We start from the raw sequence: 26,143 nt of genomic DNA, 5'->3' as shown, positions 1-26,143 counted from the left end.
CAACCGAACAATGTCGCTTGGCGGGACCCAGGGGAAGAGCCTTCTCTGTGGTGGCCCCGGCCCTCTGGAACCAACTGCCCCCAGAGATTAGAGTCGCCCCCACCCTCCTTGCCTTTCGTAAGCTACTTAAAACCCACCTCTGCCGTCAGGCATGGGGGAATTGAGATCCTCTTTCCACCTAGGCCTTTACAATTCTATGCATGGTATGTATGTATGTATGTTTGGTTTTTATATTAATGGGTTTTTAATCGTTCTTAGTATTGAATTACTATTGTACACTGTTTTATTGTTGCTGTTAGCCACCCCAAGTCTCTAGAGAGGGGCGGCATACAAATCCAATAAATAAATGATAAAATAAATACATTTGAAGCATTGCCTGTAGATATTCAAATGAAAGGAGTAGTATATTACAGTTGTCACATAAATTTCATACCCAAACAGAATAAATCATGTACAGTCTTATCTACAGTCAATGATTGACTTGTTTCAAACTATAAACTACATCTCCTTTTTCAATATACTGCTAGATCTTATATATGTAGTAATCTCTTATTTATAATATGTATTGATGTTTATGTACAGTGATAAATCTTAAAAACAAAAAGTTTGAACTGGTTATTTTTGTTTGTTTTTTGAAATTACTAGTTTACTCTAAAAAAACTAAGTACAGTTTTGTGCACTGGATGTAGCAAAAGTCATGTCTTCGGCATCCTAGTATTGATAATTGGATCAATGTCTTAATTCTTTTTCTGGAGAAACCTGACATGCTATATTGTAGGTAAGGTCTTTAAACATTGGTGATAATTTTGCATACAATGACTGCTGCTGTCATTCTAAACAGGATCAGCCTCCCTGGCCAAACATAGCCAAACTGTTTTGTTGTCTGTCTATAAATGTTTATATGTCGAAGTAACAGTGAGTCTGGAATCATTTTGGGATGTGTAGGCAAGCACATTTCAACCTGGAGCATTACTTGGCAATCTTAGGAGACATATTTCAGGCTATTAATAATTTCAACAAGTAAATTATATACTTCAATTTATGTTGTGGAAATTTAATAGCTGATTCACAATTAAATATTTCAGCCTTGGGATACACATTAGAAGTATAAAAGGCTCACATATTATCTAGAGGGCAGTTCAGACAGGGAACAGTGGAAATTGCTTCTGAGTAAATACAAATAGTATGCACTGCAGTATTAACAGTAATTTTGGAATAGGGTGGAGCAGAGCTTGAAAAAGAGAGAGCTACAGATTGACAGGCACTTTTTCAAGTAAGTTTCTTGGGCAAAATTATTTCATATAATCTCAAAGGTGGCGCTAACTCTATGTGAGAAATACCTTCCTGCTGTTACTGCCAGTGAGAAAATAATCACTTCAATTAATGTAATTGGGAGGAATTTCCATGCATCAAACTTTTGTTTGTACAATTTCCTCTCAAAATCATGGATTTGTTCTAATTCTTGGTTTTAAATAATTATTAATATTATCACTTCACATCTGTGCCCATACTGCTGCTTCCTACCATGATTTCCAGACTTTGACTTAATCTAGATTGTTCCAATAGCATAATTTTATGAAAAATTCAAATTCAGTGTAATGGGGCTTCAGCTCTATTGACGGCTTTTCTACTAGATAATTCAAATGAGTTTTATTTTGACAACATTTTACAAAATAGTATAACATAGTGCATATTAATTAAGAACATTTGAATACCAGTATAATTAATATGCTTGAGCTATAATCAGATATTGATTACTATAGCATTAGTATTCAGTATTATCATTCAAGTTTTAGCAATAAACTTCGGTTGCTTTTTTAAAATTGTGTTTCTGTCCTTTAAGTATAAAAATTCCATGTTTATATAAAATTCCTGAAAGCTTCCTTCTTTCTTCTTAAACTGCTTATTACTTGAACAGAAAACAGTTGCCTATGCAGTAAATGTTTTTGTGGCCTTTTATGTGGTAGAAAAATGGCAGATGCTCAAAGGCAACTAAAATTAACTCTTGATTATTGACTTCATAGGCAGGATAGTTCTAAGGCTATGATTTGGAACAGAAGTACCTGCCGATAACTTTTGTTTTACCACTGTACAAAGTTTATAGAAGTCAGTAGTGAAGTCTCATGTATTTATGATAAAGTTGTACCTAACTTTCTTCTTGGCCTTTCTCTGTAAGCACAGTGTTGGGTTCCAAACTTGCACAGGACAATATTTTGAAACATTTTCCTACTGGCAAATGTTATATCAATAGGCCCACACCAATGCTGTGGCTTTTTTCATTTCCTAAGAAATTATATGCAATATATCTCAGAACTAAAAAAAAATACAATTTTTCTCTGCACTGATAGATTTTGAGTACAATAAAAAAGCAGTACTAGAAATGCAGAGATCAGGGGCTAGAGTAGATAACTTTAGGATCATTTGGAGGAGTTACAGCACAAGAGTTAACACTACAGTAAAGGATATTTTGCAATGTGATACTCAGCACCAATATAATATAAAGAAGAGTAGTCATAGCATATCTCTCAGAACCTTTCCAATATTCAGTATACATCTTTTAAAATAATATGGCGAAATTCCTTCTAGATATATTACAATGCAGTGAAAGCTATTACAATACAGAAGTACACCTTTTTTCAGTTAAAAAAAGTTTCCCCAAACAGTTCCTAAATTTTAGAAATAAGGCTTTGCTTATGAAGGAGAAGAAAAAATGAGTTTTGTACAATAATTTACACGTAACAGACTTCCATAAAGGTAGGGATATGCACACATTATTAAGAACCAATGCTCCCCACCCCTTGCATGCCTTCTTCAATAGCAGAAAGTGAGTGGAGAGAAAGGCTTGATTTTTTCAAGTACTTGTTGATAGAATGGGAAGGATTTTAGCAGGTATTAGCGATTCAAACACGTGCCTTTGATAATTTTGAATGGGAGAAATAACCCAAAATACTTTGTCTAAAATATTTTTTTTAAAGTATTTTAGACAAAGAACTAATTTGGCTGAAATTTTTACAAGAATTCACACAACAGAAATATTGCAAAATTTTGGCATTTCAAAAATGAGGTCAATGAATACTAGTGCCATCTAGTGATATTTCTGACAAATATTTATGGCTTAGAAAACGTGTTTATAGAATTTGTAAATTTAGCTAGAATTGGTTTGTTGATAAAATTGAAGCAATTGAAATACAGTGGTTGTTAGGGATGTCCAACTCAAAATAGAACATTTGAACTTCTTCCATTGACAAAAGAATTTTGGAAAGAAAGTTTGGAGAAAATATACAATTAAATTATTCTTCAAAATGGTGTCTTTTTCCTAATTATCTTAATTTAGCAAGAAATTACTTTCTCTGGATATTTGCAGGATAATGCTCTTAATTTAGAACTTACCGGTAATTATTTGCTGTTTTCAGAGTTGCATCCCTAAATGGGTAAAAGAACCTCAGTTCCCAGCTTGGCCCTAAGAGTTTAGGCCTGTGATAGAAGTTCTTGAAGGGAATTGCCACATAGTTTGGCATATTCGCTATGAAAAAAGCTGATTTGCATGAAAGATTAAATTGGTGAAAATAACAAGTTTAACTAAGTCTCCCCAATACTATAATCAGGGATCTACAAGTTATTATTCAATTTGATAGTGAAGTGAGACAATTGGAACCCCACCGTTATATGTTATATGTATTTATCAATTTGAAAACTGTCAAATAATTATGATAAATCAGGACTTTAGATATTTTTCTTTCATTTTCAGTCCATTTCACTATACAGGTAGTCCTCAATGTATTACCACAATTGAGCACAAAATTTATGTTGCCAAGTGAGACATTTTTAAGTGTGCTTTTTGCCCCATTTCATTTTTGCCTCTATTGATGTTGCTTGTTGGAAGCCATGCCTCTTTCCTAGTGACAAGAGAGAGAGAGAAGGAGAGAGAGACTAGGTCTGATGTCACTTGTTGGAAGCCATGCCTCTTTCCTAGTGACAAGAGAGAGAGAGAAGGAGAGAGAGACTGGGTCTGATGTCACTTGTTGGAAGCAATGCCTCTTTCCTAGTGACAAGAGAGAGAGAGAAGGAGAGAGAGACTGGGTCTGATGTCACTTTGATGGTTTTGTGGCCTAAGGTGAGACCTGAACCGATGTTCTCCAGGTTTTCGTTTGATGCCTTAACTACCACAAAGGTGCTTTTTTTCCATAGACTCCATAGACACCAATTTGGCTCTCTTTAAACTGTTATAATTCATCCTTTAGATCAGACCTGTGCAAGGGGCGGCCCGCGGCCTGCATGTGGCCCGTCCGATGTCTGTGACCGGTCTGCAGAGGTTGGGGTCTGCTCCAGTGCGAGTATGAAAGAGTTTACCACGTCTGCCGGGACTCCTCTCATGAATCATGAGGAAAGCAGGAACCCGAGGAGTCCCAGCAGACACGATGATCTCTTTCATCCTTGCGCTGGAGTGGACCCCGACCTCCTACCGAGTGCAGCCGAGCACAGAAACCATGCAAACACTTCAGCGCAGTGACTGTGGTGGTGGTGGGGTCTATAGAGTGGGTCTGGGTGTTTAGGTCAGGCCAGGATCTGGGTCTTTACAGTATTGCGTAGAACTGAGTTAATTATATTAATCCGATCCTCTAAAACCATCCCAATTCCTCATGCGGCACCATGGCAAAATTAATTGCCCACCCCTGCTTTACAGTATCTAGATAATTAAGGAAGGTAATCAAACATTGCTGAATTGTTTTCTTAATCTCTCATTTCTGATATATAAATAGAATGAATTTAGAAATTTTAAATGTTAAAACTGAAATTGAATTTATTTCTTTAGTAAATGTATAGAGCTTCCCACTTCATATAAAGTGATTCTGGTTTTCCTTTCAAAGTTGCTAGGCCAGAATATATTTTTAAGAAAGTCAAGATCGGCCTTTTATTTCTTCTTTCTTATAAAATAATTTATAGTATACATTCTCTTGTAAAGTGATTGGTTTGGCTTGACGTAACTTCCCTCAGTTTGAACTTGAGTTATTCTGTTATAAATGTAATTAATACGCTCAAAGAAGCTTTAATGAGTTCATTCTTATATCTTCATTCATTCTTCATATCAGGAGGGCCTGCCTACATTCATTTTCTAATGAAGCATCTTAGAAAAGTATGTTAGATTTTGGTAATGGCTATCCTGATAAACAAATGCTAAAAAGAAGAAAGAAGCCAATATTTACTTTTAAAGATACAGTGGAACCTCTACCTAAGAACACCTCTACTTAAGAACTTTTCTAGATAAGAACTGGATGTTCAAGATTTTTTTGCCTCTTCTTAAGAATCATTTTCTACTTAAGGACCCGAGCCCGGAAAAATTTCCCAGGAAATTTGAAAGTGGCACAAAGGCCCGGCCAGTTTCGTGCCATTCCCCCTTTAATCCCAGCCATCTCGGTCTTTTCTGGGCTGCCAGAGAAGCCTTTCGGTGGCACTTAAGGAGGCTTTGGCAGTCCAGAGCAAAGGAAGCATTTTCCTTTCTCTGGGTGCTTGGAGAGGGAATAAACCACTTCACTGTGGTGACTCCCTCGGGTTGCCTCCCATACACCCGGCGCGAGGTTGCCTCCCGGAGCATCTAGACACAGAAAGGCAAAAGGGGGCGCTTCGCTCCAGCTGGATCAACTTAGCTTCAGCTAAATTGAGGAGTCACCACAGCGAAGGAAAGGCGCTGGCTACAAAGCGAGCGAGCCAGAGGAGAGGGGAGCCTTCAGCATGGGAAGGAAGAGGCAGCAGGTAGCAACAGCAGCCACCTTTCAGTCAAATGAGTGAGAGGTTTCCCCCTCTCACCGGCCAGGGTTTCTCTCTCCGGTGCAGTGTAATTGAGGGAGCCTCGCGCCCCGTGTACTGGAGGCACATGTTCCGCCTCAGAGTCCCTCTTTTTTTGTTTTTTAAGCCTTAAAGTTTTGGATTTTTTTGATTCCCCTCACTTCATCTTCCTTCAGCAGCGATTCTCCTCCTTTTCTTCTTCCTCCTCCTCCCACCCATATTCCAAGATTTTATTTTTTTCCTAATGAGTTTGCACGCATTATTTGCTTTTACATTGATTCCTATGAGAAAAATTGCTTCTTCTTAAGAACTTTTCTACTTAAGGCCCTGATCATGGAACGAATTAAGTTCTTAAGTAAAGATACCACTGTATACCTTTCCCTAAAATTAAAATTTCTTAAAATATATGACAGAAAAGTCCCTTTACTAGTATATTCAGTATAAAAATCTGGTGAATAGTTGGGGCTGTTGAGTTGGTGATCTCTGATGATTATATAAGAAAATTCCACTGTCAGTCTATAGCTCTTCCAAGAATATTTGTGTCCAAAAACATATTTATTGACTTCCTCTTCTTTTACTCCCAACAGCATTAACAACTATAGTCATTTCTTCCCAATCCATCTTCTTTTCTCACCACTTTGTAAAATTATATGGATTTCTAATCACTTCAATGGAACAATCAGCGGTCAAATATTGATGGTTCCACCAAATCTATCAGGCTTCTATATACTTTCTCTCATTTTTTCTCAGAGCTACAGTTCACAGATGTACATTAACATAGGTAAATCATCACATTAATTATCCTGAACTTCATTGTTATTGAAGTATTCTTCCAAGAAAGAGAAGTACCTCTGTATCTTCTATAAACTGCATCTCAATCTCTCTTATACTCCTGTAGCAGCACATTGCCAATTTTTATACTTTTATACTTGAGTTCAAGAAAACAAAACTACAGTGATCCCTCGAGTTTCGCGATGTCGAGCTTCGCTAAACGCTATATCGCGATTTTTCCACCCGATGACGTCACTCTCTTCCTTCCTTTCTCATCTTTCTTTCTCTCTCTCTTCTCTATCTTGCTTCTTCCTCTCTCACACTCTCTTCCTCCCTCTCTCATCTCTTTCTTTCCTTCTCTCTCTTTCTCTATCTCTCCCCCTCTTGCAGCGCAGCACCAGCGAGGAGCCGAAGATCCGGGTTTCCCCTTTCCGTGGGCAGCGGGGAAACCCGGATCTTCGGCTCCTCCTGCAGCTGCTAGGCGAACGAAGGAACCTTCCCTGGGTCTTCCCCCGCCGCCCACGGAAAGGGGAAACCCGGATCTTCGGCTCCTCGCTTCCTTACGCCAAACGCGTATTTTTTGAGCTGCTTCTGGGAGTGGCTTTGTGCAGAAGGAAAAGAGGGAGGAGGGAGAATGGCTGAGGGACCCCCCTCTCCCTCTGTAGCGAAGGGTGCGCGTGCTTGCGTTTGGCGTAAGGAAGCGAGGAGCCGAAGATCCGGGTTTCCCCTTTCTGTGGGCGGCGGGGGAAGACCCAGGGAAATGCCGAGCAGATCAGCTGCTAGGCGGACGAAGGAACCTTCCCTGGGTCTTCCCCGCCGCCCACGCAAACTCCACCATCTACGCATGCGCGGCCATAGAAAAAAGGGCGCGCATGCGCAGATGGTGTTTTTACTTCCGCAACCCTATATCCCGAAAAATCGATTATCGCGAGGGGTCTTGGAACGGAACCCTCGCGATAATAGAGGGATCACTCATATCCATTGCTTCATCTTAAACTTAACACTTAACATGTTAATTTTAACATATCAATGTTAATTTTAATAATGTTAAATGGTCATTTTAATTTTTTGATTTGAAATATTAACTTTTCTTTTTCATTTTTATTTTTATTTCCATAATGAACTCTTTTAGGAATTTTTTATTTTAGCTAATAGAGTTGTCTATAAGAGTTTCTATCTCCAGTTTTGTTCATTTTTCAATCCTGCAAATTTTATATTTGCTCTGTAATTTACAGATATGAGGACAATATTCATGTTTGCCCCATACTCTAGATCTCATAGTTTTGTTCCATATTTGTTCACACAGAACTGTTTATGTCCAACTGTTTTCTCTTCTGCAGATTTAAGTCGATGAAGGGGCATTTTACTTGCACCTGGTGATTTGGTATTTGATAAATGGTCTCTTATTTCCATTACAAGGTGTTTGCACTATCTTTCTTAACTTCATTTAACATTATGAAAATTCTTTCTTGACTACTCTTATGTCATAAATGGTAATTTTTCTGGTAATTTTGCTCATCTTCTTAAAAAGACCTCATTTTTGTTTTTATTTTGTTACTTTTGTCTGTTAATTGACATTTTTAATTGAGGTAGCTTTCCCTATTCCTTACATTTTTTGAAGTATAAGACGCACTTTTTTCCTCCCTAAAAGAGGCTGAAAATTTGGGAGCGTCTTATACTCTGAATGTAGCTTTTTTCGAAGCTTTTTTTTCCAGCCCTAACTAGATGCTAACAATCTTCCCAGCTTTTACCTTGCAGGCTCTTTCTGCAAAGAATGTTTTCCAATCCCTAAGTCTTTGCAGGCTTTAAAAAAAATTGCTCTACTTGCTCTGAATGTTTCCTTTCAGCCCTAATGAGGTACTAATGATGTTCCCAGCTCTTACCAGCCTACAAGGTCTGATTTCCCCCCCTATTTTCCTCCCCCAAAACTAAGGTTCGTCTTGTGCTCTGGTATGTCTTATACTCCAAAAAATATGGTAATTTTGCAAATTACTGTTCCATCATTGTACTTACTATTGAAAGCATTTATCCCCCATCTTTCCTATTGCTATCACTTATTATAAAAATCACATTAATCTTTTTTTTTAATTTGGGGATTTTTTTTCTCTTCAATCTTCATAGTGTTTCTTGTGCCTCCCCTTGTTCCTCAAGTTCTCTCATAAAAGTACCAAATAAATTCCTTATATTGATATTATAGTCTCACTACATACGCTCTCTAAGTCAACTCTTCCTGGCATATCTAGTTTTTCAATTTTCTAAGTTATCTGACACCAATAATTTGTGGCCTCCTCTGCACTGTACACTGGACAACACCCTGGCTGACATAATCACATTTTTCTATTTTCTATTTCTAATTACTTGATCCAACCTTGTTCATATAAGTAATGCCCAGTTCCAAAATAACTAGAGCACCATATAAAGACAGTTGGCATTAACAAAATGACAATATGTTAATTGTAAAAGGTAAGCTTTATTGGGGACAGCTTCCATCCTGCAATAATACCTTTAACACCATGAAGCAACAACATCTACCTACTTTGGGTCCTTGGGAAGGACTTGATAGGTGGGATGCCAAATCCAGTCTAAACTCTTGACTGGCTGGGTGACAAGCCATAATAATAATAATAATTTGTTCCTGACAGTCAGAAAAAAATTCAGATTGAACCTATTTTCTGTTGGTTTGCCAGCTAATTAACAAGCAGTTTATGTGGTGATATATTAAGGAATTGATTCAGTAACACTTTTTTATATTAGGAATTTTAAACCTTTATGATAGGGCTGAGATGAAAGTTTTCAGTCATTAAAAAAAATCAAAAGGATTTTGAATGACTGAAGAACTTCTTTTGCTTATACCTGCTTGATTGCAATAGCATAAATTAAAGAATCCATTCTTGAAAAGTTAGGGTAGCCAAGTTCTTTGGTAGGTTTGCAGTTGTCCCCAGGTTATCTTATGTGTACACAATCATTTCATTTTATGAATGATCTTTGTATACATGGTACCTGTATATACACATGCCATTTCAAAGCAGTCACTTGACTCTCAGAAGATAAGATTGTTTTAACTTCAAGGAATGTTTTGCTGTGCTAATATACTTTGCAAAGCAACCTTATTGAATACTTTGTGTAGCTCTTCTGAAAGCCCTGTGTTCATTTTCACTTTATATTTTCTAAAATGTAAATTATTTTCTTTTACATTTTTATTTTCAACTAAACTGACTTTTTCTTTCCTTACCTCAGTTGAATATGTTGTGGAATATAATTATGATGCTGTACATGATGATGAGCTAACCATTCGAGTTGGTGAAATCATAAGGAATGTGAAAAAGCTTGAAGAGGAAGGATGGCTAGAAGGAGAATTAAATGGGAAAAGGGGCATGTTTCCTGATAACTTTGTCAAGGTAAGCATTCATTCTTCATTAAAGTTGTTGGTTAACTTTATTTATTATTTATTCATTCTTCATTAAAGTTGTTGGTTAACTTTATTTATTATATCTATATTAAGAGCCATGGTGGTGCAATGGTTAGAGTGCAGTACTGCAGGCTACTTTTGCTTACTCCTGGCAACCAACAGTTCGGCAGTTTGATTCTGAGTGACTCAAGGTTGACTCAACCTTCCATCTTTCCAAGGTCGGTAAAGTGAGGACCCAGATTATTGGCAGCAATATGCTCTCTGTAAATCACTTAGAGAAGGCTGTGAAATGGTGTACAGTGTTCCCTCGATTTTCACGGGTTCGAACTTCACGAAAAGTCTATACCACGATTTTTCAAAAATATTACCGTATTTTCCGGCGTATAAGACGACTGGGTGTATAAGACGACCCCCTAACTTTTCCAGTTAAAATATAGAATTTGAGATATACTCACCGTATAAGACTACCCCCGGCAGGGAGAGCAAAGGTGGCAGCGGGAGTAGCGGAGGCGAGGCGGAGAAGAAAGAAGCGGCGGAAAAGTATAGTGTCTGAGCGGCAGTCCCCTTGGGACTGGGCAGCATAGAAGTATAAATAAATAAATAAATAAATAAATAAATAAATAAATAAATAAATAAATAAATAAATAAATAAATAAATAAATAATAAAAAATCTCTACTTTTTTATTAAAATAAATTAATAATAAAACCAAACCAAACTATTACTATTAAAACTAAAACAACCAGCAAATCCAAAAACATAACTATTAATAAAAACAGGTGAGGGCTGGGTTTTTTTTTCTCTGTTATTATTTAAGTGCTTTTACCATATGCTTTAAATCAAGAGTCACTTCTCTCTCTATTTAGAAACATAGAAACATAGAAACATAGAAGACTGACGGCAGAAAAAGACCCCATGGTCCATCTAGTCTGCCCTTTTACTATTTCCTGTATTTTATCTTACAATGGATATATGTTTATCCCAGGCATGTTTAAATTCGGTTACTGTGGATTTACCAACCACGTCTGCTGGAAGTTTGTTCCAAGGATCTACTACTCTTTCAGTAAAATAATACTTTCTCATGTTGCCTTTGATCTTTCCCCCAACTAACTTCAGATTGTGTCCCCTTGTTCTTGTGTTCACTTTCCTGTTAAAAACACTTCCCTCCTGAACCCTATTTAACCCTTTAACATATTTAAATGTTTCGATCATGTCCCCCCTTTTCCTTCTGTCTTCCAGACTATACAGATTGAGTTCATTAAGTCTTTCCTGATACGTTTTATACTTCAGACCTTCCACCATTCTTGTAGCCCGTCTTTGGACCCGTTCAATTTTGTCAATATCTTTTTGTAGGTGAGGTCTCCAGAACTGAACACAGTACTCCAAATGTGGTCTCACCAGCGCTCTATATAAGGGGATCACAATCTCCCTCTTCCTGCTTGTTATACCTCTAGCTATGCAGCCAAGCATCCTACTTGCCTTTCCTACTGCCCGACCACACTGCTCACCCATTTTGAGACTGTCAGAAATCACTACCCCTAAATCCTTCTCTCTCTTTCCTGTCATTCTCTGCCTCAATCATTTTCTCATTTCTCTTCCCCCCTTTTTTCTATCATTTCTCTCTCCCTCTCTCTTCCTTCCACTCCTTTCTCTCTCTTGCTTTCTTCCTCTCTCTCACTCTCTCTCTCTTCCTTCCTCTCTCCTCTCTCACTCTTTCTTTCTTTCCCTCTCTCACTCTCTCTTCCTTCCTGTCTTCTCTCTTTCTCTCTCCCTTTCTTTCCTTCTCTCTTCCTTCCACTTTTTTATCTTTTTCTTTTCCTTCCTTCCCCTCCCTCTCTCCCTTTATATTTATCTCTTCATTCCTTCCTCTCTTCCTCCCTTTCTCTCTCCCTCTCGTTCATTTTTCTCTCCCTTCCCTCCCTCCCTCCTTCTTTCCTCTCCTCTATCCCTCCCTCTCTTTCCTTTCTCTCCACGTCTCCGGCTTTGCTGACATGCACAAGGCTCAAGCCAGCTGCCCGGAAAAGCCATGAAGGTCCTCCTGCCCCCCACCCCCAGCAGAAAACACAACGGAGGTCTTCCGGTACCAGCTTGAGCCTCGCATTGCTCCACCCCGCTTCGCCTGTCATCCTGGACCTCCGTTGTGTTTTCGGGTGGAAGCGGTGGGAAAGCCCTGTGCTGGCCAGGAAAGCCGGGTTTGCTTTCCGTGAAAGCAGCGCGCCTTTTAAACACGCTGCTTTCTTGCAACATTTTCCTGGGTGGGTGGGGGAGGAGGCCACTCCCCTCCCCCCCCCCCAGGAAAGAGGTCCAGGAAACAGCGTGTTTAAAAGGCACGCTGCTATCACGGAAAGCACAGGATTTTCCAGCCGCTTCCCCCCCCCCCCCCGAAAACACAACGGAGGATTACAGGCAGGACGAAGCAGGGTGGAGCAATGCGAGGCTTGGCGCGTTTCTTTTGGCGGAAGAGGAGGCGAGGGAGCGGATCGGGCGGGGGCAGCACCTTCTACTGTCGGCGCCTACCCGCCCCCGACCCCCATGGGCTGGCAGGGGGATGGAGACTGCGTGCCCATGGAAAAGGGCGCATGGGGCGGTATTTTGGTCTGTGCGGGCGCAGCCTACGGGGAACGGTGCTATGGAATCAGTATCCGGCGTACAAGACGACCCCCCACTTTGGGAAAGATTTTCAGGGGTCAAAAAGTCGTCTTATACGCCGGAAAATACGGTAATTAAAAAACTATACCACGGTTTTTCCTGCCCGATGACGTCATATGTCATCACCAAACTTTCATCCATAGAAACATAGAAACATAGAAGACTGACGGCAGAAAAAGACCTCATGGTCCATCTACTCTGCCCTTATACTATTTCCTGTATTTTATCTTACAATGGATATATGTTTATCCCAGGCATGTTTAAATTCAGTTACTGTGGATTTACCAACCACGTCTGCTGGAAGTTTATTCCAATGACCTACTACTCTTTCAGTGAAATAATATTTTCTCATGTTGCTTTTGATCTTTCCCCCAACTAACTTCAGATTGTGTCCCCTTGTTCTTGTGTTCACTTTCCTATTAAAAACACTTCCCTCCTGAACCTTATTTAACCCTTTAACATATTTAAATGTTTCGATCATGTCCCCCCTTTTCCTTCTGTCCTCCAGACTATACAGATTGAGTTCATTAAGTCTTTCCTGATACGTTTTATGCTTAAGACCTTCCACCATTCTTGTAGCCCGTCTTTGGATCCACTTTTAATAATTTTTTTAAAAATAAACTTTAATAAAGAAACATGGTGAGTAATACTCTAAATGGTTGCTAAGGGAATGGGAAATTGCAATTTAGGGGTTTAAAGTGTTAAGGGATGGCTTGTGATACTGTTCATAGCCAAAAATAGTGTATTTACTTCTGCATCTCTACTTCGCGGAAATTCGACTTTCGCGGGCGGTCTCAGAATGCATGCCCCGCGGAAATGGAGGGAACACTAAGTGCTATTGCTATACTAGTGAGAATTTAGCTTAGAGATGAAAATAATCAGAAAAAGGGTTTTCAAACAATGATGTAACATAGCATATTTACATAAGATATTTCAGTGTGCTTTTTTTATCCTGCTTTTATTATTTTTATAAATAACTCAATAAATAACTCAATAAATAAGTAAGTAAGTAAGTAAGTAAGTAAGTAAGTAAGTAAGTAAGTAAGTAAGTAAGTAAGTAAGTAAGTAAGTAAATAAGTAAATAACCTCGTGAGGTGGGTTGGGCTGAGAAGTGAGTAACTGACCCAAAGTCACCTAGCCGGCTTTCATGCCTAAGGCAGGACTGATGGCATTTCCTTTTGTTAATATTTCTGTAGTGAGTAATCACTACATCCTTTCTATATGTAGATGCTAGTTGTACATTGAACTGAAAATAGAATAGTAGGTATTCAATTCATGCTAATCTGGTCATGATAAAAATAATGTACAGTACTGTACTTGCCTTCAGGGACCTAGTCTATTGATATGTCTAGTCTTGACCTTTCCTTCCGAAATACTTAATGGAATTCAGGAAATTGTGACATCAATATATCCTGATAGGTAATAAAGAAAAGTAATATGTTTTACTAGTAGATACTATTTCACTGATAGGTAAAAATCATTTTTTTAAAAAAAATAATTTTTTTTTTTTTGTGGAGCAAAACTAAAAATATACTTGGATAGTTCTAAATGTTATTTATTTATATTTTTTTGTAAAAATTCAAAGTCTAGTATTTCCATAATTTTAAGCCAGGAAACATGACTTATGATTCAGGCTTCTTTGCACACATAGCATTCAAAAAAAGAAGACAATCACCCTGTACCTATAAATATTGAAAATATTGAAATAGGAGCAACCAGAAGCAAACTACTGTATAATGTTATAATTATTCATTATATTACCTAAAAGTAATGTAATGAATAATTTAAAACCAGTGATATCACAACAAGAAAACTCATATGCAAAATAATGATAATTTACAGCTGAGGAAGACTCAATTCTCAGTCATGCCTAAAAACCTCTGAAGAAAGCCATGTTGGAATGCTGTTCCCTAGCAGAGATTTGGTAGCAGAAAAGACCCTTGTTTTCCAGAGTGGGGACCAAACCTGAGCACTCAGTTTTTAATCTTATTAGATGGGCAGAGTTAGTTCATCCAAAAACTGTCCAGATACCTTTAAAAGTGACAAAACAATACATTAAATGTACCCAGAAACCAACCAGTAATTGTGTAACTCTTGAGTTAGAGGTGCTAACTCACATAGAATAAATTCTTTATATTACAATGCTAATATGTTTCACAAGCAAAATTGTACTGCTTCCTTGAATTCCTTTGAATTCCAAAAATTATCAATCTTTATCTAGCCAAAGAATCCCTCCCTGCCTTCCAAATTCCAACAATATTTTGTATCATGACAAGTAGGAACCATAAAATAAAAATTCATTAAAAAATTTCTTTTGTTACTGGTTCCAAAATAGAATGAATTACTATTAATTACCAAATTAATAGTAATTATGCCTATTTTTAAAGAACCCTCAGATTATTTTAATCTGGATTTAATTAGCTGTGGAAATCTTGAGGGCATCAAGAGCACATTATTAAAAATAATGTATTGATATATATGTCATCCAACTCCCAATGACTCTGGGTAGTTAGCACCAATTTAAAACAGGTGAATAATGCAGTATTATAGTATTTTCCCATGAAATATTCCATTGTTAAATCAAATGATATTCATGGTCAGGACATAAACTTATACTGGGATTTGTCAAATGCTTTGGACAAAGCATGAGCTGAGTCACCATTTTGTACCTAATACATCTTTGATGAAACCAAGTAATTTAGCCAAATTAGAGTGTTGCAACCACTTCCAAATTTCTATCTGAAGAAATTTGAAGTTAGCATGCATTTGTGAATCTGGATTTATGTTATTGCAGTACAACCTCTATTAACTGAGAGGGAGATCCTTAGAGCTGCACAGAAACCCTTCTTTGTCCTTTTCCATCCTTGAAGCAATAGGATGCATTTGCAGCACATGGCAAAACTTTGTTCAGAACACTTGTTAATGTTGTATATAGGATGGTGCCCTTAGCATCTCTGCAGGCCCAAGCTTGCCTGTGTTGGCACACAATGCAAGCCATGATTTAGCAACTGCAATGACTGGGTCACACAGCACCGATAGGAAAGACTGCAAATATAACTCTTTTTATACTAATATGGGTTAAGCGGCAGCACCAAAAAAGACTAGGCAAGCATTTTGGTTGAATTAACATTTAAAAAAAAATATTTTTAATAATTCTTTAATAATCCTTTTATATTCACAGATCCCAAATTCATAGACATAAAAGGCAAGAGATACAAAGCATATGTCTAAGCTTTTTCTTTTCTTTTTCTAGGAAAAGAGATGGGAAAAGATCTGAGAAGTATAAATAGCAGGTTCCTTACTGACAATGAACATTATTAATTTTGTAAAAAAGTATTTTTTGAAAAGGGTAATGGTCAGTACCATAAAGTTGCTGACAGTTTCTTAGGTGAACTGTACCATTAAGTACAAAGGGATAATAACTTTTGTGGGGGGTGGAGGATTGTTGATCTTCTTTCATAGGTGTAAGTAGGTAATGCTGCAAGCGTAGGCAAACCAGGAAATGTTTGCTTAGTTAATATTTGAACTTTGGCCACTGCAACAACTAGGTAAAAATTTCTGCAGCACATACACCTGGGTGTGTTGAAGCAAATATGTCTTTAGAACCAGTAAGTTTTTTAAAAAAACAATCTTGCTAGAAGTTACTACCTAAACCTAGTTAAATCATGATTTTTTTAATGTAATGTCACAGCATTGTCTAAAGGACTGTTTGCAAATAATATATTTTTTCAGCCTCAGACAGCTGTTTATTTTTCATAAACTTTATTTATTTGGATTTACATAATGTTTTAATTAGGATATGGATTTAGATATTGCTTCCATTTTATGGGCTTTAATGACTTTAACAAGGTAAAGTTAAGCTTATTTCATTGTGCATTTCTTTTTGAATCTTGCTGAAAGGAAAAAACAAAGCAGGCACTTAAGATGTTTTCAAATAAAAGTCAGCTCTTTTGTGGAAAAAAACCTGACTAACTCTATAACTATTGTTAAGGCTGAAACAAATGGAATGCTTTATTTTCTTTTGCATCCAGTTATTTAAATCAGCTTCTTTGTGGTAACTATGCTGGGAAACTGTTATTTTTGGTGAGGAATTTTTAATTGGTTGGTAACTGAAATAATAATATTATAATTTCTAAATTATTTTTATTCCTGTGTTAGAGATTTTTTATCTCTTCCTGAGCTCTAATGGAGAAAGGCATTGATGATGGGTTTATTGGTATATAATTGTGTATACAATTATATACCAATAAAGTAATAGAATGCATACTGTGTATCAGTGTTTTATCTAGGTAATACTGGCAATTGTGATGCAGTACATAGGTAACAGTATTAATTTAAAATAATACAAAGGAAATACTCAAATGTTTTCTGCTAAACTGCTTATATACAGTGGTACCTTGTCTTACAAACAATTCGTTCCATGACGAGGTTCGTAAGGTGAAAAGTTCATAAGATGAAACAATGTTTCCCATAGGAATCAATGTAAAAGCGAATAATGCGTGCAATCCCAAAACTCACCCCTTTCGCCTTACGCCGCTGGGAATCCCCACCTGCAGACTTATCTTGCCAGCTGAAGCACCCATTCTTGCGCTGCTGGGATTCCACTGAGGCTCTCCTCGCTGGGAATCCCCAACTCCGGACTTCCGTTGCCAGTGAAGCGCCTGTTTTTACACTGCTGGGATTCCCCTGAGGTTCCCCTTGCTGGGAAACCCCGGACTTCAGTGTTTTTGTGATGTTGCGATTTCCCTGAGGCTCCCATCACTGGGAAAACCCACCTCCGGACTTCCGTTGCCAGTGAAGCACCCGTTTTTGCACTGCTGGGATTCCCCTGAGGCTCCCCTTGCTCCGGACTTCTGTGTTTTTGCGATGTTGCGATTTCCCTGAGGCTCCCCTCACTGGGATTCAAAGCAAAAATTCAAATTCAAAATGAAGGGAATCCCAGCGAGGGGAGCCTCAGGGAAATCGCAACAGCGCAAAAACAGGCACTTTGCTGGCAACGGAAGTCCGGAGGTGTGGTTTCCCAGCGAGGGGAACCTCAGGTGAATCCCAGCAGTGCACAAGCGTGCAATCCCAGCAGTGCACAAGCGGGCACTTCTGGCAACAGAAATCCGGAGGTGGGGTTTCCCAGCGAGGGGAGTCTTCGGCTGGCAGTGGAAGTCTGGAGATGGGGCATCCCAGCGGCGGTGGCTTGGGTTCATAAGGTGAAAATAGTTCAGAAGTAGAGGCAAAAAAATCTTAGACACCGGGTTCGTCTCATGAAAAGTTCGTTATATGAGGCGTTCATAAGACGAGTTACCACTGTACTTGCATTAGGTTAACCTTAAAAGGTTTTTACCTGTTGTTCACTATTTGTTGCATTGCTAATGTAATGGTAGTTTAAATTTTAATAATCTGACTAGGATGTCATGTAAGGATATAAATAGTACACAGAAATCTATAGTTTGAAATGAGGGAAGCATTTCCTATTAGGAAACCCAATAGTTTACGCAGCCAAAAGGGTAATCCAAAAATATTTGGGAACGTACTTGCAAATGCTGCAATCAGAGCTGAGCATGTGTTGTTCAGTGACTAAGGAATATTGAATGAAGAGTCAAATAATGGAAAATTAGGAGGAAGTGAAATGGGATGCAGTGGAAAGGAGTAGATGGAAATATAGTACGGTGGTACCTCTACTTACGAATTTAATTCGTTCCGTGACCAGGTTCTTAAGTAGAAAAGTTTGTAAGTAGAAGCATAGGAATCAATGTAAAAGCAAATAATGTGTGCAAACCCATTAAGAAAGAAATAAAAGCTCAGAATTTGGGTGGGAGGAGGAGGAGGAAGAAGAAGAGGAGGAGGACAGTCGCTGTGGAAGGAGGAAGGTGAGGTGAGGGGAATAAAAAAAATCCAAAACTTTAAAGCTTAAAAAAAAAAGAGGGAATCTGAGGCAGCGAGGAGGAGCCCAGAAAAGCCTGAGATGGCCGGGATTAAAGGGGGAATGGCAGGAAACTGGCCAGGCCTTTGTGCTGCTCTCAAATTTCCTGGGAAATTTTTCCGGGCTCGGGTTCTTAAGTAGAAAATGGTTCTTAAGAAGAGGCAAAAAATTTTTGAACATCAGGTTCTTATCATGAAAAGTTCTTAAGTAGAGGCGTTCTTAAGTAGAGGTACCACTGTACCTGGAATTCTATGAAGGACTCCAAACGCTGCAGATTTCACTTTGTGTTCAAATAAGGGATTGTGTTGTTTTGCTGAGTTATGTTGTTGCTGAACTGAAAACAAAAGTAATAAGAAATGAAAAGAAGAGAAGCATTCCCTCCCCTCCAATTTTACAGGTAGTTCTCAATTTACAACCATTCGTTTAGTGACAGTTAAAAGTCACAATAGTACCAAAAAAGTGATTCTACATTTGATCTTAGCCAAAAGGGTGAGAAACAATCATTCCTCCTTATTTATTAACAAAAACTTTTCATACTGATGACTATTGCAGCATCCCCATGGTCGCATGATCAAAATTCAGACGCTTGGCAACTGACTCATATTTATGATAGTTTCAGTATCCTAGGGTCATGTGATTTTTGCAATCTTCTGACAAGCAAGTCAATGGAATCCGGATTCACTTGAGAACTGAGTTACTAACTTAACACCTTCAACGATTCCCTTAACAATTGTGGCAGGAAAGGTCATAAAATGGAACAAAACTCACTGAACACCTGTCCCACCTAACAACTGAAATTTTGGACCCACCCGTCTACATGGATGGAAGTAAGCAGTGGGGTCCCAAATGTTTTGCCTTAGGTTCAATATATTCATAAACAATTTGGATGAGGGAATAGAAGGGGAACTCACCAGATTTGCCGATGACACTGAAATGATAGGAAAAGCCAGCACCCCAGAAGATAGGCTCAAGATCCAGAAGAAACTTGACAGATGAATATTGGGACCTAACTAACAAAATGAAATTCAATATAGAGAAAATAAAGATTTTAAACTTAGGTATAGAATAGGTGGAACCTGGCTCAATAGCAGCAACTGTGAATGGGATATAGAGTCCTAGAGACAGCGATTTAATTATGAGCAGGCTGTATACTAAACCACCAAAAAAGCTAATGCAGTCCTAGGCTGCATTAACAGAAGGATAGAATCAAGATCACATAGGCAGTGATGGTGAACCTTTGGCACGGGTGCCACATATGGCACACAGAGCCATGGAAAGGTCAGACCGATAAAGGTCCCACAGAGTTGGCCTTCTCTGGGTCCCGTCGACTAAGCAATGTTGTCTGGCGGGCCCCAGGGGAAGAGCCTTCTCTGTGGCGGCCCCGCCCCTCTGGAATCAAATCCCCCCGGAGATTAGAACGGCCCCCACCCTCCTTGCCTTTCACAAGTTACTCAAGACCCACCTTTGTCGCCAGGCATGGGGTAACTGAGATACCCCTGAGCACACATAGCTTTTATGAATGGTATGATTGTATTGTATGATTCTTAATGATAGGTTTTTAAATGTTTTTGTTTTCTTTTTAAATATTGGATTTGTATATTGTTGTGATTGTTGTGAGCCGCTCCGAGTCTCCGGAGAGGGGTGGCATACAAATCTAATAAAAAAATTAAATTAAATAAAAAAATTAAATTAAATAAAAAAATTAAATTAAATAAAAAAATTAAATTAAATAAAAAAATTAAATTAAATTAAATTAAATTAAATTAAATTAAATTAAATTAAATTAAATTAAATTAAATTAAATTAAATTAAATTAAATTAAATTAAATTAGCTGGCGTGCAAGCTGTTACCCTAGCTCAGCTCCAATGTGTATGTGCGTGCTGGCCTCCAGGAGCCTGGGGAGGGCAAAAAATGAGCCTACCAGGCCCACCAGAGGATGGGAAATAGGCTGTTTCAGGCCTCCAGAGGGCCTCCGGGAGGGGTTGGGAAGGCCATTTGCACCGTCCCCAGGCATTGAATTATGGGTGTGGGCACTCACAAATGCCTGATAGCATATCATACACGCTTTCAACACCCAAGGAAAAAAGATTCACCATCACTGACGTAGGGGATTCAACCAAAAGCATCACGGTGAGACAGGGTGAGAAATAGCGAGCTCCGATGAGCTTCACAAAATTCAGACTGACAAACCACTGCTGGGGGTTTTTCAGACCAGAAGTGTCCTAAAGGAATGGTGAAGAAGGAGAAGCATGTCGGATGACATCCAGGAGCAGGCAATTTCCTCAATTGGCCAGAGACAGCTCTTTGGACTGGCTGCGGGGGCAAAGGCCATTTTTGAATGACCACTACAAAGCTGGGGCAACCAGACCACATTTATGTGCAGGAGCGGTGTTTGGACAAAGTGCTGAAACCAGGTGAGATAGTGACCAACTCACAGCTAAAAGGCAATTTTTAATGTGGAATTTAAAAGAATTTCCCATGCTGAAATAGCAGCTAATTGGCACCAGAAAACTGCAAAGAGGAAAGGAGAAAACAAACAAACATGGAGGCTAAATTATTAAAGCCCAAGAAGATAATTTGTATCTTGGATATAATTTCAATTGGAGAAATATAAAATAACAAAAGGAAGAAATTTGGGAGAAAGTCCTTTTGTTTTGTTTTGTGGATTTCAAGTTATCTTTTGACAGCTTTGACCATCAGCTGTGTGAGTATATTGGGGATTGGAGAGTGCCATCTACCAGAGAGAAGAAAATACTGCAACAACTTGTGGATTGTAGGAGAGAAAGTGCAACTGTCTCACCTTGGCTCTAAGAAGATAATGCGGAAAGGCTCAGAAATTTTAAGGAGTCTTTGTTTTGGCTATATTGTTTGGCTTTATTTTTCTACAGTTGTGGAGGACAATAAATGTAATTGGAATGGATTGAACTATTATTTGAATGGGACACAATAAGAAATTGAAAATAAAAAGAGACTATATGGACTAAGTTTTAATTTAGTGTGATATAATATAAAAAGCTTAAATTGGCAATATGGAGATTTGGTTGTATGAGGAATTATCTGTCGTGTTAAAAATGTGCATGAAACTGTAAAAGTGATAAAAAATAAGAAATTTTGCTGAAATACACAGTGCAAGGAGCAGGAGAGGAGGTGGTAAAAGAGATAAAGACAAACAAGAAAATTACATTGAAGAAGAAGGGACTGAAAGTAAAAAACAACTTGATGATTTCACTGGGATATATAGTGGCAAGAAAAGAGTTGAGAGAGGGGAATATCCTTCTAAAAAGAATCATCAAGGGGTAAAATGGGAAATAGTGGGAAGAGATCAGAGAAAAGTGGGTGGAGAACCAATTTTCACGAACTGAAAACAAATAATAAATTCAAAAAAGAGAAAAAGGACTCTGGAGAAAGGATATAAGACACATAAAAGTAAAATGATTGATATATTGACAAGGAAATTATAAGATTGTATTTATGTATTAAATATATAACAATTGTTAAAAGGAAGATATTCCTTTGTAAATGAGACGTAAGCTGCACATAAATTACACTACTCTTCAAGTAGTGCAAATTGTAAATAATGATACCAAATATGTTATGTATAAAGCAGGATGCTTTATTGCTTTTCTTTTTCTTTTACTTTTTCTCATCCTCTTCTCCCTTCCTCTTTTTTTCATATCTGTCTTATATGTATATATTGTCAATATGTTGTCCCTTGTTGTGTATTTTTAATGTACATACTTAATAAAACTTTTTTCAAAAAAAAAAAGATATTGAGATCTGGAAAAAGTGCAGAGAAGAACAACAAAGATGATTAGGGGACTGGAGGCTAAAACATATGAAGAATGGTTGCAGGAACTGGGTATGTCTAGTTTAATGAAAAGAAGGATTAGGGGAGACATGATAGCAGTGTTCCAATATACCATGGGTTGCCACAAAGAAGAAGGAGTCAACCTATTCTCCAAAATACCTGAAGCAGAACAAGAAGCAATGGGTGGAAACTGATTAAGGAGGGAAGCAACTTAGAACTAAGGAGAAATTTCCTGGTAGTTAGAACAATTAATCCATGGAACAGCTTGCCTCCAGAAATTGTGAGTGCTCTTATCACTGGAGGTTTCTAAGTCAGTGAAGCAGTGGAAGTGATGTGCTGGTGCCTGGAGGCTGTTGGGGTTTGGATGGGTGTCAACAGACTCAAACTCAACCCTGATAAGACGGAGTGGCTGTGGGTTTTGCCTCCCAAGAACAACTCCATCTGTCCATCCATTACCCTGGGGGGGGATCACTAACCCCCTCAGAGAGGGTCCGCAACTTGGGCGTCCTCCTCAATCCACAGCTCACATTAGAGAAACATCTTTCAGCTGTGGCGAGGGGGGCGTTTGCCCAGGTTCGCCTGGTGCACCAGTTGCGGCCCTATTTGGATCGGGAGTCACTGCTCACAGTCAGTCATGCCCTCATCACCTCGAGGCTCGACTCCTGTAAACGCTCTCTACATGGGGCTACCTTTGAAAAGTGTTCGGAAACTTCAGGCCGTGCAGAATGCAGCTGCAAGAGCTATCATGGGCTTCCCTAAATATGCCCATGTTACACTAACACTCCGCAGTCTGCACTGGTTGCCGATCGGTTTACGGTCACAATTCAAAGTGTTGGCTATGACCTATAAAGCCCTTCATGGCATTGGACCAGTATATCTCCAGGACCGCCTTCTGCCGCACGAATCCCAGCGACCAGTTAGGTCCCACAGAGTTGGCCTTCTCCGGGTTCCGTCAACTAAACAATGTCATTTGGCGGGACCCAGGGGAAGAGCCTTCTCTGTGGTGGCCCCGACCCTCTGGAACCAACTCCCCCCAGAGATCAGAGTTGCCCCCATCCTCCTTGCCTTTCGTAAGCTCCTTAAAACCCACCTCTGTCGTCAGGCATGGGGGGACTGAGATATTCTCCTCCCCCTAGGCTTACAAAAAAATTTATGCATGGTATGTCTGTATGTATGATTGGTTTATTAAATTAGGGTTTTTAAATTAACTTAAATATTAGATTTGTTTATATTGTCTTATTATTGTTGTTAGCCGCCCCAACTCTACGGAGAGGGGCGGCATACAAATCAAATAAATAAATAAATAAAGAAAGAAAGAAAGAAAGAAAGAAAGAAAGAAAGAAAGAAAGAAAGAAAGAAAGAAAGAAAGAGTTTGGACAGCTATTTATCCAGAATGGTACAAGGAGGTTGGACAAGAAGACTTCCCAGGTCCCTTCCAACTCAGTCTGTTATTCTATCTACAAAGTGTGGGTGAGGGCTTGGGCTTCCCTGGCATCACTCCAGCCAGTGACAGGAGACAAGCTGACTTTACTCTTGCCAAAAGACAATAGCATAAAGAAATTTAAAAGAGTGCATTGCCATCACTAAGCAATGTAGTCAAGCTTAATGACTGCATCACTTAATGATGGGAATTCAATGTCGAGGACTATCATCACAATTCAGATCAAATTGAGATAGCATTGGTGGTATGTGCAGATGACTTCTGGGAAGGTCAGACTTGGGCTGGCACATTCATCCTGGCCTTTTTGGATCTCAGCATCACTATTTGCTAAGGTAAGGCTGGAGCCCAGCAAATATATGACAAGGTGCTTTGGGAGTGGCAGGGCAAAGTGTATTTTTTTGCTGCTAATATTATTGTCCCCTTTTGAGTGATGCTTTGGCCTAGAAATGAAGATGCTCACCTTCCAGTTAGAAGATTGTGTGTCCAATTCTAGGCAGCAACAGATATTTCTCTATCAGAGTTCAAAGAAAATATCTGCTGCAAACTCCATTTGGGTTTCAGGAAGGGCATCCAGCCAGTAAACACTCAGCTACTTTCAGTTGCCCTGACATCTCCCTGAAAAAAGAAATATGCCCCTTTTTGTGCTTTATTGTTGTGAACTGACAGAGATTGTTGTTTAAAAGTTAAGAAGCCATAATAGTATTTTAAACAAACGAAATAAAATATATTAATAAACAAAGTAGTAATATCTTTGGGGGGGGGGTCAAATTCTGAAGTATGCTATGCAAAAACAACACTCCTTTCAAAGGGGATCATCTTTATTATGGATAAATATTAAATAAGGGAATCTGAAACTGATTTCAGAATGTAAAAGCATGTGAACTTAAAATCCCTGGCTAAGTTGCTTCTGCTTAACTTTTCTAGGTGTGTACCTGTTAAATGTGCTCATTTTTGCAATTTATATTTATATGGCAGGAAAATGACACTAATCATGTTACATTTATTTTCCTATGAACCAAACAGTTAACATGGGCCATTAATTTCCCATTTTATATTTACCAGGAAGTTAAAAGAGAAACGGAATCTAAAGAAGATGATTTGCCAGTCAAAAGAGAAAGGCATGGAAATGTAGCCAACCTTGTTCAGCGTATGAGTACTTATGGGCTTCCAACTGGAGCATTTCAGCCTCAGGGTAAAGGCTTCAGAAGAAGTATGTATTGCAATTGATTTCTCCAGTACGGTACTTTTAAAAATATGTTATGTTGTATTATGTTACGTTACTTTAGGTTATGTTATTATATTAAAATATAATATTTATAATATATTTGTGAAGTCACAAAGGAATCGAGAGAGGCTTAATTTGATCTTTATTGGGTTAGAAAAAGTGGTATTGTATTTTTGAATTTATCTTTTTATTCATAAAGTGGGAAATTTGAACGCTCTATTTAGAGCAACCCTTTAAATATTCATAAATTGCAAAAGTAAAGAAGTCAGAGTGACCTGTTTCTTTCCTGCCTTCTTGGAAAAAACAAATGGGATGTCCCTTCTTACAGGGCAACTCTGAACTTGCATTATTCTTTGCTAAGGGTAGGTTCTGAGTAGCGATAACTGGAATATTAAACATTCCAGTCACTCTCAGTGTCTGCCAATCCATTGAAATGATTATTCTACTAAATGTAGTGTTTTTGGTGTTCTCTGAGCTTTCTTGTTGTTTGCAGAAAAAAATTATTATCCAGCTAGGTAACATCATCAGTACAAGTGAGTGTTGAATTTGCTCCCATATTATCTGTAATAACCTGCCCTGGGTCAACCCCAAACCCAAAGATTATGCAGCGAGATCCAGTTGAATCAAAACCTTTATTTGCTTAGATCTAATGGGCAGAATCTTGCCAAACCAAAACTATAATCTTTTAATCTACTAGATTTATCTTGAGAGATTCTAGGGTGTGGCTACCCTCATTCCCTTCTCCCCCTCCATTCAGCGCAGAACTGCATAGTCTTTTGATCTGGCCCTCTCTCGGGTAAAGCTCTGTGTTTACTAAAACTCTTAAAGTATTGATTCTCCTGTGCACATTCCATCACATCCTGCCAATGTTGTTGGGAGTGTGGTTTTCTTTTTGTTACTTCCTTGCTTCAAATATTTTCTGCTTGATTATTTGTCTGTTGTTAATCCCTGCTTGTATTGGCCAATGGAGAGGATATGTTCTGGGTTTTGAGTGTTTTTTTCTTTTTGTTAGTTTTCTTTTTTTGGGGGGGGGGGGGTTATTGCTGTTTTGGATAGTGTGTAAATATGGTTTATCTCAGTGGTAGGTGGCTATTGATGGCTCATTTATTTGGATCCCAAGCTTCCAGTAATTCCCTAGCATT

The 26,143-nt window shown here is 38.5% G+C and overlaps 1 protein-coding gene across 1 annotated transcript in view; it reads left to right on the top strand.

The window, feature by feature from the left end:
• CD2AP (CD2 associated protein) overlaps positions 1-26,143 on the top strand; it is an 85,893-nt gene that overhangs the window by 6,757 nt on the left and 52,993 nt on the right. The window contains exons 2-3 of the mRNA XM_070732405.1: positions 9,793-9,953; positions 24,839-24,986. Coding sequence (XP_070588506.1) covers positions 9,793-9,953; positions 24,839-24,986 — 309 coding nt within the window. The remainder of the gene's footprint in view (positions 1-9,792; positions 9,954-24,838; positions 24,987-26,143) is intronic.

This window comes from Erythrolamprus reginae, chromosome 1 (assembly GCF_031021105.1).
Source record: "Erythrolamprus reginae isolate rEryReg1 chromosome 1, rEryReg1.hap1, whole genome shotgun sequence".
Taxonomy (NCBI): Eukaryota; Metazoa; Chordata; class Lepidosauria; order Squamata; family Dipsadidae; genus Erythrolamprus; species Erythrolamprus reginae.
Note: the sequence above shows the minus strand (reverse complement) of the source record. Positions and strands in the feature narration are given on the sequence as shown.